The sequence below is a fragment of the Balaenoptera musculus genome, chromosome 2 (assembly GCF_009873245.2).
Source record: "Balaenoptera musculus isolate JJ_BM4_2016_0621 chromosome 2, mBalMus1.pri.v3, whole genome shotgun sequence".
NCBI lineage: Eukaryota > Metazoa > Chordata > Mammalia > Artiodactyla > Balaenopteridae > Balaenoptera > Balaenoptera musculus.
Window position 1 is genome coordinate 131,270,488 of NC_045786.1, and position 18,027 is coordinate 131,288,514.

At 46.6% G+C, this 18,027-nt stretch overlaps 1 protein-coding gene across 2 annotated transcripts in view; it reads left to right on the forward strand.

Moving 5' to 3' along the window:
- The first annotated feature begins 240 nt into the window (after window positions 1-240).
- The window catches only part of PELI2 (pellino E3 ubiquitin protein ligase family member 2), a 210,006-nt gene continuing 192,219 nt past the window's right edge, over window positions 241-18,027 (forward strand). For both annotated transcript variants that reach the window (XM_036844446.1, XM_036844447.1), the window contains exon 1: window positions 241-573. In XM_036844446.1, the coding sequence (XP_036700341.1) occupies window positions 497-573 (77 nt within the window). In that variant the 5' untranslated portion in view covers window positions 241-496. The remainder of the gene's footprint in view (window positions 574-18,027) is intronic.

An 18,027-nucleotide genomic window follows, 5' to 3' on the forward strand; every position in this document is an offset into this window, starting at 1 on the left:
GGCGGCCCCACGCGCCGGGGGAGGGGGCGCCGGGTGGGCGGGGGGGCTCCGGGCGTCTCGCGGAGGGCGGGGCGGCTCCCACCTGCCCGCGCGCCCGCGGGGCGGCTCAGCGGTCCGGCCCCCGCCCCTCCCCCGCCCTCTGCCCCCGCCCCTCCCTAGCTTTCTCGCTCTTTCCCTTCCTCCCTCCCGCGGGGTTTCGGCGGCGGTTGCTGCTGCGGCGCTCGGCGCGGGTAGGTCCCCCTGCTGCCTGGTTCCATTTGTTGCCGAGTCCGGCTCGGGGCAGCCGCGCTGCGCGGAGCTCCGGAGAGCCCGGCAGGGCAGCCGCGCAGCCACGACGGAGCAGCCGCGGGATTGGCCTCCCCGCGCCCCCTTCGCCGCCGTGCCCTTCCCCGGCGCGCTCACTCCCTTCTCGGGATGGGATTGTAGCGGCGGCGCGGACTCGGCGGGGGTCGCGGCGGAGGCGACGGCGGCGGCGGCGGCGGCCGAGCAGGGCTCCATGTTTTCCCCCGGCCAGGAGGAGCACTGCGCCCTCAACAAGGAGCCGGTGAAATACGGGGAGCTGGTGGTTCTGGGGTGAGTCCGGGGGTCCCCGACCCGGGGAGCTTGGGGGCGGGCGGCGAGCACTCCGGACTGGTGGCAGCAGCGCGCCCGCATCCCCGAGCAGGGCCAGCGGGGTGGCTCGGGGGCTCTGTGGGGATCGCCAGGGCGCTTGGGCCGGCGCGAGAGGCTCGGAGGGCTGGGACGGCGGGGGCGGGGAGGCGCGCGCGGGGCGCTGCGGCGGGCACCGGGATGCGCTATCCGCGCGGAGGACGGTGGCGAAGGAAGTGGCGGATCGCGGCCAGCCCGGGGCGGCGGCAGCGGCGGGGACTGGGGCGACCCCGCGCCCCGCGGGGCTCAGCGTTCGGGGACCAAGTCGTCGGCGGTACCGCAGGGATAGGGGCTCGACTTCCCTGCGCGCCCCGGGCTGGGTAGCGGGGGTAGTGGCCAGGGCTGAGGCACCGCCGTCGCAGGCACCACGCGGTGTCCGAGGACACCCCCCCCCCCACCACCTTGGCGAAGCTGAGAAGCCCCCGGGGGCCCTCTGCCCCCGCTTACTGTGAGCCCGGGGCCCGGAACTCCAGGCGCGGCACCGCCGGCTCGGCCTCGGCGGGCAGTGGGATCCGCGCGGGGGGCGTCCGCGGGCAGCGCTTTGCATATTGTTATGGTGACCGCCACGGGCAGCCGCGGCCCGAGGGCACTGAACTGTCTGTGACTCGGCCGGGAGTGTCCCGGAGTGGGCAGGAACGCCGCTGCCCCCCACCCCGGGCTCCCGGGCACGGGGCCGCATCCCTTTCGTCCCTCGGTCCTGGGATTCGGCCTCGCAGATGTTCTCCCAGCGGCGGGGAGCTCGCCAGCTTCACCCGCCTCGACTCCCTCTCCGCTTGTGAAAACCACATTTTGAAGATAGTAATTATCTACAGTCGTTAAACGGCAGCAATTAGAGACTTCATCTACTTCCTGAGTTTCCTTGTGACATTTCTATTGTTTACCCTTAATAAGCCAGGAGAAAGGCTTCGCCGGGATTAAAGCAGGGTAAAGTGGGCAGTGAAAGGGGAGCGGAGTGGGGAGGGGAGAGTGCGGGGAAACTCGGGAGAAGGAGCAACTTGGGTTTAGTACTGGAAGAGAAAGGATTATTTTTTCCTTTGGATCTGTCACTCCTGAGAACCCGCGCTTTTGTCCTTCTCTCTTGAAAGACCTGTATTCTTAACATTATGGGTGCTGAAAGGTAGGCTTAGCACACATGCGAAGAGTCATGGGTATGGAAAAACTCAGGGCACTCTGAAAAATGTGTTTTGATAACTGAATACCTTGAAGTAAGTGCCGACTTAAACATAATTTTAAAAAGAAGAATTTTTAAGAGGAGCTTCCAGACACAGCTCAGCTCTAAGTTGTCCAGTCCTCCTTACCTTGTTGCTACGGTATTAGGTGGAATATCATTGGAAATCTCATTACCTATTTGGAAGCTGTTTGCAGATAAGCATTTTTCTCACCTGCATCTAATTGCACTTAAAAGACAGATATCAGGGTTCACTGGAAGGAGAGAGGAATGAAAAAAGCCAGAGTTTAGCTTGTTTCATGTAATCTCAGCCCAGCCTAATTTTGTGCAGTTTGGTTTTGTTTGTGTGGCTGGCTTCAAAGTATGTTTAACATTGTGAACCTGACACGAAAGATTAACTTAGGCCAGGACTTTATTTCATTATTTCCTTTTGAGGAAATCGTTGTTGAGATGTTTCATGAAAGCAGTGTGTGAATGGGCCTGGAGAGGGTTTTGTGTTCACAGCTGGAAGTGCAGGGCATTCCAAAGCCCTGAAAGGGATTTATACCCTGGATTGTCCTAGTATCACAGGCTTACTCTAAAGTAGACTATCTAAATGCGTTGCCAATTGCATGTGCTCTGTCCTTTGAGAATGCTTTTCCAGGAGACACGTCGTATGACAGAGTTGGCACTTACATCAATACTTTGGGCCACTCAGCAGTTATTTGTGCACCTACTATGTGCCAGCACTGTTTAGGCATGCCGGCTCCAGCAGTGAACAAGGAGGTTTCATTTTAGTGTGGAGTGGCAGGTATAAACAGGAGGAAACATGTAAACAAAGGAATAATAAATGGCAATTTTGGGTGCTGCCGAGTTCTCAGCAGAAGTGGGTTAGCTTGGGAAATGTCTGTTGTAGGCAGGTCTTGCTTCTTTAGCTGGGAGGTCAGGGAAGGTGTCTATGAGGAAGTGAAAGGTGAGTTGAGACCAGGTTCTGAGAAGATGCTCGTCTGGTTTTTTAATACTTCAGAAGAATTGTGGCCTTTTTCTGTTTTTGAGAGTAGTTTTCTGACTCTCTAGCGATATTGAACACATTTGAAGGATGCAGGGGAAATGGTGAAAAGGTAGGTAGACTTTAAAGAGACCCTTATTAATCATTATCCTACCCTTAGGACTTGAGACAGAGCCCTCCCTCTTAAAACAGCAGTAACGATCAAATAAAAATTATTATCAGATTTGCATGTCTGATCATCTAGAACATAAATAACGGCAGAGAATTCTAGATTTTCTTATTGATAAAATTAACCTTGAGATCTAAAAATGCCCAATATTGATATTGATAGAAGCTTTTTGCTTATAAAATACAGTGTGTTTTTCATTTAAAAAATAAAAAAACTGTTGTGTGGTAGCCCTTTTTGTTCGCTTCTAAATTTCATAGTAAAATGTTGCGAAGAGGTCCTGGAGAGCAGACTGAGGAGCTATATATGTATATGTCTATATCCATATATAAATGCTTCTGCGTCTTTTCATGCTTTACACAATATTAAGAGAATTGCCAGCTAGTTAGGATTTAAGTAGGGTCATCATTTTCTTGGCTGATTGGTAGAATTTAATTATTTCATGATTTCAACCAGTGAATGCAGTGTAGCCACAACTCTTTGTTGCGTCCATTATGTAATGGAAGGCAGAGAAAAGGACTGGTCTACCTGTCAGGTCTTTTTCGCTGTTAATTTTAAACCTGGCTAAAATGTTAAAGTTGGGGAAGTGTGTCAGGATTTGAGAGGCAGTTCGGTATAGTTCGTGAGGAGAGGATGAACCAGCAGTCAGGAGACCTGGATTGAATTCCTTTCTTGCCCACTGGCTTTGTGATAGTGGCTTAGTCCCTTACCCTCTCTCTGTTTCTTTAGAAATAATGAAATATGATTGGATTAGGTAGTTGTCAAGGACCTTTCTGGTTCATACCCTGTCATATTGTTCATTGGTTGAAATGTTGAAAACATACAGTTAACATAGTCTAGGTAGCCCAGCATGTGTTGATTTTGTATATTCTTAAGGTGATGGTGTTAGAATTCGAGTGGGAACTGTGTTTTAATAGCAGAAAAGATTGATGCTGTGATTACTTTTTTGGAAGTAGAGATGTGCAAAACAGGCATCTTTTAGAGTGGTAATGGTATACGTATATTTGGTACATTGGTGTTAGGTTGTACATGAGGGCGTTCAAAATTTGGTAAAACTTTCTGTTCCAAGTTTAAGGAAGGCAGTGATGTTTTGAAATTAAGCTCAGTGGGCTGAAATAATCAACATAAGGAAGAGATAATCTGATGTTGAAATTTTAGAACTGAAAGGGCCCTAAGAGGTCATAGTACATGTTCAGCTCTTTAATTTTACTGATGAAGCAACTGAGGCTCCCGGAAGGAAGGGGATTTGTTCAAGTGCATAGTTGAGCTGGATCACTACACTGCCGGATAACCGTTTCCCCGCTTCAGGGCAGAGTCCAGCAGTGCTGTTAGCAGAGTCCAGTCAGTTCCTCAAAGCTTCAATTTTTTTTTGTAACTTGCATGAGGGGAGCCGAATCTCTTTCTGGATTCAATTTAAAGCATGCAGCTCTCTTGCTGACTAATGGCCCATCATGGTTTCTGGAAAAATATTGCTTACTCTTAGTTCCCCTCACCTCACAGTTGAATGCATAATGCATTTTGCAAGACTTTCTTTTTCATTTGAGGCTTCACGAAATATATTTTTATTGGCTCTCTTATCCAAAGGTTTTTAACCTAGGGTCCACAGATGGAATCCAGGGAGCCCTTGAACTTAGATGGGGGGAAAATCATCTTTATTTTTACTGTATTCAAACTGAGATTTAGCATTTCACTCCATTATGTGTATAGGCAACAGACCTGCTGCTAGATTTGTTAATACATTAATCCAGAAGTACATATATTATTGTATCACAACTTAAAACTATCTTGATAACCAAGTATGATTGATTCCATTTTTAATCCTTTGTATTGTATTTTACGCATTTAAAAATATTTTTCTGGACTTCCCTGGTGGCGCAGTGGTTAAGAATTCTCCTGCCAATGCAGGGGACACTGGTTTGACCCCTGGTCCGGGAAGATCCCACATGCCGCGGAGCAACTAAGCCCGTGTGCCACAACTACTGAGCCTGCGCTCTAGAGCCTGTGAGCCACAACAACTGAGCCCACGAGCCACAACTACTGAAGCCCATGTGCCTAGAGCCTGTGCTCCACAGCAAGAGAAGCCACCACAATGAGAACCCCGTGCACCGCAACGAAGAGTAGCCCCCGCTCGCTGCAACTAGAGAAAGCCCATGCGCAGCAACAGACCCAATGCAGCCAAAAATAAATAAATAAATAAATAAATAAATAAATAAATTTATTAAAAAAATTTTTTTTCTGAAAAGGGCTCAGTATACTTTACCAGACTGCCAAAAGGATCCTTCGCACAAAAAAGGGTTAAGAATTTCTACAGATATGACTCAAAAATATTGTAATTGAAACTGACCAAGATCTACAAACAGCTAAAGGTCAGGGGTACGTGCCTATTTCCCTTTGGATTGTGTAGCATTTTATCAGGTAAGACAGAGGACTGTGGCTGGAAGAGTTTATGGTCTTTAGTTTTTGAAACAAGCAGCTCCGATTTCTAGTTGCCCATTTTTGTCTTAACCTTGGCATTTTGCCTTGACCCCTCCCCTTGGTAGTAATAAGAAACCTTAATATACATCGTAACACTTTTCCTTTTCTCATCATCCTCTCTAATTTGGGCCCAGACATCAAACACTAGTGTCCTTTATAGACTAAAAGCTCTTTGAACTTAAAAAAAAGAAAATAAATCAAAATCTTTGCTGTCACTCAGCGTGTAGGGTGATCTGTAGAGCTCAGCTCTGTTTGTGTGGATGGAGTGTCTACTTCTGTAGGCTATTAAGGGTCATGATGTGACTGGCTTTGAGTTGCTATATTTTCCTTTACTAACTTTAGCCTTGTTTGGAGTATGTGGCTGTCTGTGTGGTTTCTTGTCTGGCTCTCTCAGATTTATTTGTTTCTCTCTTTAACACACCAAGCCTGAAACCTTCATTAGGACTTTCCGTTTTCAGTTGTATTTCATCATATGATCAATATTTGGGGATACTTTAGGTAAACAAAAGTAAAACCAGGTTGATACAGGTTCCAGCCCCTTTACCAAAACATATTTTATCAAAAGGATAAAACATGTACACAGAAAAGACCAAAAAACCAAAAACATGCCAGTTGCTGTATTTGAGGGAGACCAGTATTGTCACATTGAGGCAGTGGTTTTGTGTCTGTTGTGTGGGGATCAGCAAGGTGGGGCCATGGATTGTCTTTGGAATGGAGACAGTAGCTCTTGATGGAGCTCCTTGGTATGGGAGAAAAATAACTGAAAAGGAATTTCTGCCATCTTTTGATTTAGCTAAGGGTTTCCCCTGGGGTGAGCAGAATCTATAAGAAGAAAGTCAGTCGAGGGTAAGAATGATTCTGTTAATAGTTCTTACTGAGCTTACTGTCACTTTTATCTCCTGGAAAATAAAAATAACGAGAGCAGGAAGTGCTTCATATTTGTTAGCTTTGTCTAAATCAGCTGTTCTCAGCCACCTTAATATGTGATGATCAGTTTTGAGGTACATGGCCGGTAATTTATGACACGTAATAAAGTGTGCATCTTTCAAATGATTCCAAAATGTCCCGTTAATAACGTGATTTTACCCACTCGCATCTGCTATGTTTTCCCAAGTGGGAGAGAAAGGGGTGGAGTTACATCAGGCAAGCCAGGAATTTATTCATTCAACAAATATTTATTGGGATTGTGCTCTTCCAGGCATGGGGGATACAGCAAGACAAGGCAGACACGTGAATTGCTGTCTTATTCTTGTCACAGCCCTTTAGGGAACAGCTAGTACAAATACACAGTTCATTTATTTATTCCACAAATATTTGAGCATCTGCTACGTGTTGGATGCTATCCTTGGCGCTAAGGGATGTAGTGGTGAACAAGACAGGTATCATCTCTGCCGCTGTGGATCCTGCATAGGAAGCAGTTTAGAGTATAAGCTGTGACGGGGGGCACACTGACAGTGTCACGTAACCATGTGCCAAGATGAGAAGGGGATAGCCAGGTGGAGGTAGAGGGAAAGATTGCTCTAGGAGGAGTATTCTAAGACCCAGAGGTGAGAACACATGCTCCTTTGAGGAATGGAGAAAAGCCCCGAATGACTAGAAGAGAGTGGTTGGAATACATAATGTGAGAGATGAGGGTGGGAGGGCAGGTCCAGCAGGATTCGGGACTTTATCCTAAAGGCGTGGGAGACTGTAGCTGGATTTGCAGCTCTGAAACTTGGAGTGGAGAAAGCACTTCTGCAAAGAGGGCTGCAGCAGCGCGGGTGGAAGGAGAAGCCCAGGCAGGGAGGGACCGGGGCGTATGGGAGCCCGCTGCTGTCTGGGTACCAGTTTCTGGTTCCTGTCTCTCATGAGATCCAGTTGCACCCACTGTCCAGGGTTGCAAGTGACCAGCCACTCATTCAGTGACTCAAAAATACTGACTGAGGACCAGCACTGCCCCAGACGCTGGGCTGCTTACGGTAGGAGTGAGACAGACAGCCCCGCCTGCAAGGAGCTCACCTGTCAGTGGGAGGGATGGGTGGTGCAAATGAGTCAGCATGCAGGTAGATGCAGCATTTCATTTCGGAGAGTGTCAGGAGGAAGATGAAGCAGGATAAGGGGAAGAGAGTGCTTATTGTGGGGGGGGGGGAGCTAGCCAGGTCAAGTGCTGGGGATAAGGTAGTGGGAGCCCTTGTAGACAGGGAAGTCAGGGGAAACTTTACTGAGAAAGTAACCCTGTATCCTCTGAGAGCCCTCCATCTTTTTCAGTTTTTATTTACTTTTTTCCAGTTTAAGCCACCCTGAGTGGGTTTCACTCTTACGGCCAAAGGATTCCGAGTATTCTATTAGTTAAGGAGGCAGAGTATGTAAACCATTTACCAAAGGGAAAATAGAAGTGCAAACAAGTAGAAGGACATACATTTAACGTCCCTAGATACACACAGGGTTCAGTCTAGGGATTGTGCTGCTCGCCACGTGCCCAGAGTGGTAATTGCATTCCCCTAGAGCTCACTGAGAAGATCTGCTCCTCCCTCCAAGAAGAGTTTACCCTTTGAGGACAAGGGGTGACTTCTACCCCCCTTGGAGAGCGAGGTACTCCTTTTCAGGTGCCTAGGAGGTTGGGTTTCTCTGGCACACTGCAGCGGCCTGCTCAGCTCAGAGGTGTCTCTGGGGCTCGGTGACTGTTTCTCGATTTGGAAGGCACGCAGATTCTGATTCTGTAGCACAGCTGCAGTTTTGTAAACAGTCCTCCCAACCTTAAGGGCCCAAGTTAAAGGCTCCCTGCGATACTAAACATGTACTTTACTGACATCAGATATTCCTGTCTCAACTTTTGTTTTTCTTTTTGTCAGTCACCTAACAGTCATTCTGTCACCTGCAGAAAGTTCTGCCTTGAAGGGAAGCAGGCCGTCTGTTCCCATTCCACCAGCTGCTCGGAGCTGCGTTGCAGGGCGCTAGGGTGGTGCCGGAAGGCCGCGGTCATTAGTGCCTACTAATGACTAACGACGGCTGGGGGGTACAAGCCTCTTGGATGACAGACCTAATAAATATGCATTAGGGGTATTTTCAGCAGCAGGTTTAAGACTACTGCAAGTCATTCTCGATTGAGGTTTTATTTCCAGCCGTCCACATAATGCTTCTCACTTGCAAACACTTAACTCCGTTCGTACCCTGCTTTTCTTGCTCTGTGTTTAGGATAAGAATCATTATTTCAAGCTTCGTGCTCCCATTCTAATTAGTACTGGTTTAGCAGAATCCAACCAAAGCAGGCAGTTGTGTGTTTGGCTTCCAGGCTGTTGGTATGAAACGGCTATTTACCAAGTCCCTTCGAGGAGCCTCCGAGGCCCCTCCTCCTTTCCGGTCCATACCTGGCCTTCTCGTGCTTCCTGCTACACAGTTGTGGAGCGCTCTAATTACAATCAGAACTTGTGATGGGTGAGCAGTGAGGGTTTTCTGGACCGCTCGATTGATGAATCGATGACCCTGAGGAAAGGCCCTTTTTGCACAAGGACCACAAACACAAAGAAGTGTGCTTCTTGCCAGATCCCAGAAACTTACAGACTGGGTCCTTGCTGTGGTACTTGAGACTGCATTAGGGTTTGGGTGCTTTTGTTTTTACATGCTCTTGGGTAGAATTCAGAATGGAGTCTGTAGTTTTGCTCTATGGCTATTTGTATAGCGTATGCAGGAGAGCTATTGGAGCGAACAGATAACTGTACTATGTGTGTCAGCAGTTTATGCTTCTCAACATAAACTACTTGAGAACTATTTTCACATTCTTGAACTATTTTCACATAATAAGCATTCAATTGTTTGACTCTGTAAACCATTCAATGAAAGAGTTATATCTAAAGGCCATGTATTGAGGTGGACATTACCCAACTTTCCCAACAGGATTTGCAGCCAGTTGGAGGTCAGATAAGAGAACTCAGGGTTTTAACTTAGTCCCACATTCTTCCTCTGTCATCTTCAAATACAGCCAGCGTGCTGGACCTCTCTCAGGAGGTGAATCCCCTTCCCTTGCATCTGAGTTTTGTGATTTGCTTTGACCAGTCTTTGTGACAGAGGTCTGTGACTTTTGGATGTTGCCTTAAGGGGTGTTGTAGCTTCTGTTTTTGTTCTCTATATTAGTCTGCTGGGGCTGCCATGACAGAATACCACAGGCTGGGTGGCTTAAACAACAGAAACTTATTTTCTCATAGTTTTGGAGGCTGAAAGTCCAAGGTCAAGGTGTTGGCATGTTGGGTTTCTCCTGAGGCCTCTCTCCTTGGCTTGCAGATGGCTGTCTCTCGCTGTGTCCTCACGTGGCTTTTTCTGTGTGGGTGCCCATCCCTGGTGGTCCTTCCTTTTCTTATAAGGACACCAATCATATTGGATTAGGGCCCACCCATGTGACCTAATTAAACCTTAACTACCTCTTTCAAGACCCTGTCTTCAAATACATTTACATTCTGAAGTGTACTGAGGGTTAGGACTTCAACATATAAATTCAGTCTGCAACATCTTCTAGAAGGCAGCTGCCGTATAAAGACGTCCGACTACCCTGCTGGAGAGGGTAGCCCTGGTGGGTGAGAGATTACAAAAGGAGAGGAGGCCTGGTCAGCCCCCAGCCATTCCAGCCACCCAGCTGAGGCAGCTGACCTGTGAGTGAAGCCATGGTGGCTTCTTGGTCCATCAGGCTGCCCCAGGCCACACTGCATGGAGCAGAGATGAGCCCTTTCCTCCTAGTTCTGCTGAATTAACGAATTCTGAGTGCCAGTTGTCCTTTGAAGCCATTATGTTTGGGGGTGGTTTGTTACACAGCAGTAGACAACTGAAACACCACAGTATTATATTTGCATGTGGTTCAGTTGTCAGATCTGACAGACTAACAGGAAATAATTCACTGAGTTTTTGTTTCTTTCAGGTTATTGATTATTTTAATAAGCACAATTTCAGCCTTTTAAGATGAGTTATTCCAAACATTAAGTACCGTATGGCCTGAAAACCTTCGCTAACAAAAGCAGTTGTGGAATAACTTTATGATGTATAAGTCATCTATGATCTCTTTGCATTCATTAATCTCCATAATCAGTATTATCTCCTGAAATTCATTGAGAGCAGGCCGTTGAAGAATGGCCTGGCTGAGCTGAGAACCGTGCTTCTGGAAGACTGGCGCATAAGCAGCTTTAACCCAGGACAGCTAGTGCATGATGCCGATTTTCAGCCTTTTAAAGGCCACCCAACGTGAAATAATAGTACTAACAGAGGTTTGAGGAGGGGAGGTCATCTGTACTAGCATCCTGCAAGTACAGGGCGATGAAGAGCTCATTTGTGTGGGTTGTACCTGTCTGTGACTGTCAGCGGTAGGAAGGAGGTACAGTTCCTGAAATACTTCCCAGGTCTCATTTACCCCATGGAGCCAAGTTATGCGCTGGGTAGGAAGCAAGCAGAGGCAGAAGGTGGCTCTGGCGTGGTGAAGTCTGGGCTGGGCCAGTGTTTTCCTTCCAGAAGGAGACAGTTTTGACAGCAGTCGAGCTGCCAGCCACGTGCATGGTCCTCAGGGTGCAGAGAAAGAGCTACAGGTGTAGATTCTGCCAGCGACTGCCTTCAAACTGAGCACCTTGCCGAAAAAAGGATTCCTGTAGTAGCTGAAATGAATGGAATGTCTTAAAATTCCCCAAATTCTGTTTGGGAAGTTTTAACATTTGACATTTTTAATCGGAAGGACTGAAACATGTAAAATGAAAACTTTTGCATTCAAAATTTGCAAACTAAGTGTAAAAGAAACTTAAATAAACTCCCAAATGGTGTATTTTGTAAGTTTTTAGCTTTTATAATTTTGGAGATTTTAAAGCTTAAAACTACCCTAAAATCTTTGGGATACCAAATATATAGGTAGATACATGTTACTGCACATGTATTCTGTATGGACATATTTAATTAAATGTGGGATTCACTGTACATACTAGAAATTAGGCAGTATCTAAACATATGCAGTAAACTTTAAACCACTCAGTACGTGTGAGGTGATTGCTGTTATAGTTGCTGCTTTGGCGATGCCAATGATCTCACATTTAGGAACCCACATAAGGAAATGCCCTCCAGGGGCCTACGTCTAAGGGCAAGACAAATAACTAAGCAACAAATCATACATGGTGTTGAGGAGGGGTGGATGGAGGGAGCCGTTATTTCAGGTGCGCTGCATGCCAGGTTCTTTTGTTTTCTTCTTAATCAGTCCCAGGAGTTAGATTTCATTATTTGGGACGTGAGGCCTCAGTTCAGGTAACTCATCTTGTCAGTGGCAGGGCCTGATTGGAAGGTAGGTTTGTATTGCTGTGAAGCCTGAGTCTTTCCACCAGGGTGAAGGTCAAAGGCATGTGTATTGCTAGGAGATTGGGAAGATATCCTGGAGAAGGCAGCCTTTGAGCAGAGTTTTAAAAGGTGGCCTGAATTTTTATAGAGCAGTAGTAGGAAAGGTGTGGGGTTTAGGAACTTTGAAGGATTTGGCTGGAGGCTGAAGTGCTTGGGGAAGGAGATGAAGTTGGAGTATCATCAGCTGGTTGGCATCTACTTGCACTGGGGATACAGAAGGTTAATAACACAGTGGTCCCTGCCTTCCTGGAGCTTATCGTCCATCAGGAAGAAGGGACTTTAAGCAGATTAAGCTGGCCAGGTGCTGCCACGAGGTACAGGGCTTTATGAGGGTATACTGTGGGGGTCGGAGCTTGTTTTTGTGCAGAGGGAAGGATCCCATTTAAGCCGAGATGGAAAGGCTGAGGAGGAATTAGCTGAGGGTCACGAGGGAAAGAGCAGTGTGCGTAGAAGCTGAGGTGCTGAGAGACATCAGTGAGTTTGGAAATTGCGGGGTTGGAGGGCCAGTGTAATGAGAGAGACTTGGAAGGGAGGGCAGCATGGACCCTGCAATGATATAGGCCGCCAGGATTGGGAAGCCTTGACAGCATTTCGAGGAGTTATTCCATATGGAGATAGCAGGCACATTTCAGCTTTCTGATCCACAGGTTGGATCCTCTTTGAAATCTCCAAATGGGTCTGCGTTTCCTCTTTCATAGTTTATTTCCCCCTACCTTTGTCTCCCTTCCGCACCGAGGGACAGTGGCTTGTGCTGGGAAGAGCCCTCTCCTGAGAGATGGCCGTGGTGGGATAAAGCCGTCACTCGTCCACTCAGTAGCATATTTTGGAAACTTGTGCTGGAACCGATGGGTATTTTGGGGTCAGACCCCACCCAGGAGGGCAGTCAGGGATCAAAGAACCTTTACACGCTCAGCCAGCTGTCCTCTAGAGCCTCGCTTTCCCCAAATGCCCAATAGATGGCATCCCACATGCATTGTCCCCTGGGCAGAGAGGACCTGCAGCCCCACAGCCCTCCTTCCCCTGCTCCGAGGAAGCCGAGTGTGCAAACCATCCAGTGACTCGCCCTTAGGGAGGAATACTGGGTGCCCCTCCTCCTGGCTGTTGGTGAAGCCCAGGGTCTTGACTGCCTCTGGCTGAGCTGGGCCAGCAGCAGAAGTGTGGGCACGGGACCACATTGCCCACAGACCAGTGTCTCTGGTTGCTCGGAGAGCAGAGCAGAGTAGACTTATATTCTTGCGATGTTGGCAGTTTCTTCGGGGTCTCTGGTCACTGCCCTGCTCGCTCCTCCCTCCCATCTCAACTTTTACCTTGTCCTCAGTGCCTTGCCTCCTTTTGAATTGAAGTGGAGGTCCCCGGTCAGATGCCTGCAGTTTAAAATCATCCTTAAAGAGGGAGCATCGGGATCTGAGCTTTTTATCTTTTTTTTTCCTGCAAGGATGAGGAAATTCCAGCTAGGCTGCTGCTGCTTAGCAGCTGGGTTCTTTCTCTCTCTGGGGGAGGCGCACCCAGGGCTGGCGCATGGGTGGCGGTGACGGTGTCTTGCTCGTAGCCAGGTCCTGTGCAGAGCCGCTCGTGTCCGGCCTCTTCAAGTTCTGACAAGGGGAGGTGGGTACCATCCCTCATCCTGTTATAGATGAGGAACTTGAGCCACGCGTGGGGTTGAGAAGCTCGCGCAGGATCGCTGGACTATATTATGTGGCAGAGCTCTGATTCGAACCCATGCCTTTCTGACTCCCGCACCCTCATCCTTAGGTCCTGCCTCTACTGTATGTCTGAGCAGTTTTGTACCTTTACGTTTATTTTTTAGCCAAACCCTTTCCATACTGGGTATTCTCTTTAAACACAGTGACACAAAACTTGACTCGTTTATGTAGTTACCAGTGAGGTTGAATTTTGTTTTAAATGTTTCCAACTTACATGAACTTTTGAGGCGGGGTGGAAATTGCCTACATATGTGCTTTGCCCACTTAGGCATTGTGCCTACTTACGTATTTTCAAAAAAATCAAGTATATGATCTCCAGAGAATAAAAACACGAATCCTCCTCATATCTGCCTTCTTATACCTGAATATATTACAGTTAAATTAATGCTTCAAGGAAGAGCTGCTTTTATAAATCCAAAATAATTCAAAGTTCATTTTCTCTAGTTTCAAAGCCAATTCATTGAGTTATTTTTCTAATCTTTCATTTCATTAGTTGTGGCATGCACCCCTGAAATCTTTTTTCTTTTGCCGTTGTCTGTGATGACTTAGGCTCGACTTTGTATTTTGTTTACAGCTTGGAAAAGGAGCTGCAAGCCCTTCTCTTCTCGAGTGAAGGTCTGCCTTTGCCTGGGTTCTCACGTCCCTGTGTGTTGATTTTTTCCTTTCTTGTCTCTTGATCTTCCTGTTAGTGTCGACTAAGGGGAAAGACCTTCCCCACTCCCTCCATCTCCTCCCTGACAGTCCTTAGTACAACCTGTCGCAGCAGTGGCACTGGTTTAGTTAATCCGAAAACCAGAGGCCAACAGCAGCCAGGAAAAGTGCCTTTTATTTGCTTATTCTGAGTGTTAACTTAGACCAGATGCCAATTAAGGCTTTGATGAAACTGTTGACTTAGACCCTTCTGGAAGCTGGTGTAGCTTTATGTTGTACAGTTTCGACCTTCCTGTGAGGGCAGTTAAGCCTTTTCGGTTGCAGATGTGGTGAGATGCACAGGACCCAGGGTTTCTAAAAAAAGGTCCTTAACAAAGAGTTGTCCTTAGATATCAGATGGTAAAATAGCAAAGGACAAATATAGCCTCTTGATAAGCAATATTAGATGTTATATGGGGGGAAAACAGAGACTTGGACGCTCTGCAGGGAAGTAATTCAATCTGGAGGTTCTGATAATGTAATAAACTACACAAGGGTGAAACTTGAGTGGTTTATGCACTAGAATGCCCTTCAGTTGAATTATTGTCTTATAACAGTTGTCTGCCCATGTACTACTGTTTTAAATATTAAAAAATAGCACAATTCATCTTTTCCCCAGATGGGAGAGAAAAGACACAAATCTTCATCACCTTAATAATTTGTGTGCCCTCCTCCCACCCTGCAGCCCCACTTCCCATGACTGTCAAAGCTCATGTTTTGGGTTTATTAGCTGGAAATCCTGTCCCTGATATTTAAGCATACAGACTCCGTGTTGGATAAGAAATACCACTGCTCCTCGCGTGTGCTGAGGAGTACAGTTTAGCCGGGGTGGTGAGCCTGCAGGCTTCCTTAGCTCCCAGGGGACCCCCTGGAAGAGAAGACATTCTCCCCTTCACCTGTTCTTCAGCGGCGGCCTCTTCTGTTGGTAGTGCGGAGGTCCCAGCAGGGCTTTCCCCTTCGTGCCTTCTCCCGGCTGCTGTACCATCTACTGACTGCAGGAGGCAGTAAGAACTCCGGGTCCCTTGCAGGGTGTGAGAGGCCTGCCAGGGCGCCCCGCCCCTGCCAGGTGTTCAGTTTCCTCAGGCCTCAGAGGAGGTGATGTCACTGTCCTTGGAGAAATGGGGAAGCGGAGATGCCTGGAGATTGAGCTTCGCCTAGGAGCCTGCACAGTTAGTAAAGGATTTGCAAGCTCAGGAAATTTGAATCCAGGTCTCTCAGATTCTAAAGCTTATGCATTTTGGACTTCTCAGAGCCGATACATCTTATGTCGTTATCAGTAATGCCTTTTGATAGCGTTCTGAAGGGTGGAACGCTTAATGTTTGGCATTGGATTCCGAAGTTGGGATTATAACAATGGAAAGGCTGGCGATTCCCCTCTGGACCAGCCGGGCTGGGGTACACAATGGTGTAGGCGACAGCCCCGCGGGGATCCGACCCTTTCTCACTGCGTGATGGCTTGTCCTCTTACACTTCCCTTTATGTTCCTCTCCTTCAGGGCCACGGCAAGGGTCAGAGGATGCCTGCCCCTGTTTTTCCTGTTGCCTCCATTCAGATTAGATTCAGACAATAGAGCTGCACTCCCTCAGGAGAAGGGCTCTCCATAGCCCTTAACTCTCAGCTGAAATGAATCTTTCTCTGATCTAATTGGGGTTTTTTTTTAATCCACTTGAATCCTCACCTGTGTTAGTTACCATAAATCACGTACTCTTCCATTTTTCTTGTGTAATTATTTCACCCCAATTTCTTTTAGGGTAAAACTAGTTTTATTTTTTTTAACATCTTTATTGGAGTATAATTGCTTTACAATGGTGTGTTAGTTTCTGCTGTACAACAAAGTGAATCAGCTGTACGTATACATATGTCCCCATATCTCCTCCCTCTTGCATCTCCCTCCCTCCCACCCTCCCTATCCCACCCCTCTAGGTGGTCACAAAGCACCGAGCTGATCTCCCTGTGCTATGCGGCTGCTTCCCACTAGCTATCTATTTTATGTTTGGTAGTGTATATATGTCCATGCCCCTCTCTCACTTCGTCCCAGCTTACCCTTCCCCCTCCCCGTGTGCTCAAGTCCTAAACCAGTTTTAAGTTGTGTGTCAGATTCTTGTAACTTTTAGAGGTTAGCACTAATCATTGACACTAATCATTTAGCTTTCCTCCACTGATAAATTTGTAAATGGAATTTTTTTTAAGGCAGACCATTTGTATTCAGGTAATATGGAATTAATTTAAAAAGCTGTATGCTGAGAAAATGATATATAGAGAATATTAATGAAAATTTTGGAAGAAGGAAGAAAAATGCTAATCATGCTAATGTTATTTTCAGTTTTTGAACATTCACTTCTAATATCATCTCTGCTGAAAAATATTTTATATACTTCATTTATACGTAGTATATGTGCTGCTTTTTAAAGTATTAACTAACTGACCTTCATTTTAAGAGAATTTAATTAACATTAGAAAGACATTTAAAGTAAGCCAAACATATTTTTTTATCAAAGTAGATATGTGTGAATAGATAATCTAACACAAATTCTGCTTTTTTTTTTCTTTTTTTTTTTGAGGTGGGTTTGCAGTATTAGAATTGCCATGTGATTTCTAAGGTGTCTGTTCTAACAGGATACATCGGAGGAGGAGAAATACAGGGTTATTCTAGCCATTGTTTGAGGACTCAAAAAGATCTCTAAAAGGCTAGTATGTATGCTAAGGGCGTGACTTCTGAAAACAAGTTTCTTAGGTACTTAGAGAAAAGGATGCCTTGAAGGATACCAAATTCTGCATGTGAAATGCACAGTCAGGCCCAGGATAACATACTTCCTTGCCCTTGGGGCCTACTTTCTGGCCCCCTCCATTATGCCCCCCGTTATGAGTTCGTAGAACTTTCTCCTCTTTTCTCAATTGCTTTCATGCACGTGGTTCTCTCTGCTTGCTGCATTCCGCTCACCTGCTAAGGTTGAGCTCAGGTGTCATCTCCAGCAAGATGCCCTTCCTGACTCCTCCTCCTTTTCCCTCCAGCCAGAAGCAGTTATCTCTAGTGAGCTCTCTGTGCCTTGTAAATGTTTATTCCTTTAGGATCCCCCGTCAGGGCAGGGCATGGGTCTCCCTCACCTGCTCTCTGTCCCAGCGCCTCGCTGGAACCTGACACTTGGTGGAAGGTCAAGGATGTGGATGAGGAAATGCCGCTCTGGAAATATGAGCATTCTAACGTGGACGGCCTGTTCCCCCTTTTCTTTGCTCCCTGCTCTGACTTTTAAGAAAGGATTATTCACTTTTCAGTAAGTATTTTGTGTATTTATATTTCTTTAATGAGCTTCCTAAAAGTATTCTCCTGTGTGCATCTTCCAAGGTAAATTGCAGAGTTCTTCCGTACATGAATGTGATGAGCACTTGTTGACAGTTGACTCTTTGGCCCTGAAATGCGATGGTGGTGAATTTAAAATTTTCCTTTTAAACTTAAAGAGAAGGGGTTAAAGTGGCTGAGTACAGGGATGTGGTCTGAAGCTGACAGGAATTTCAGCTTTCAGCTTTAAATGTAGTATTAAAAATCTCCCTAGAAAAGTCAACAAATGGAAACACACTTTGACAGTGATAAATCTTTATTTTTACTCAAAATTAGTTGCTCTGGTTTCTTATCTTTCCACTCTGAAGTCACAGATAAATATTCTTTCCATTATTTTTTCCTGATATTTATCACAGCTGGCTTTTGTGTTTGCATGCTGGCTGAGTTTGTGTACTTTCTCACACTGCATCTTCTACTTTCCAACTCCTTTCCTTTGATTTTTAGAGAGCTTTCTGCTTATAATGTATATATGATGTTTGCTGTTCAGCCAGTTTCGTGATGTGTTCTTTTTTCATGTCC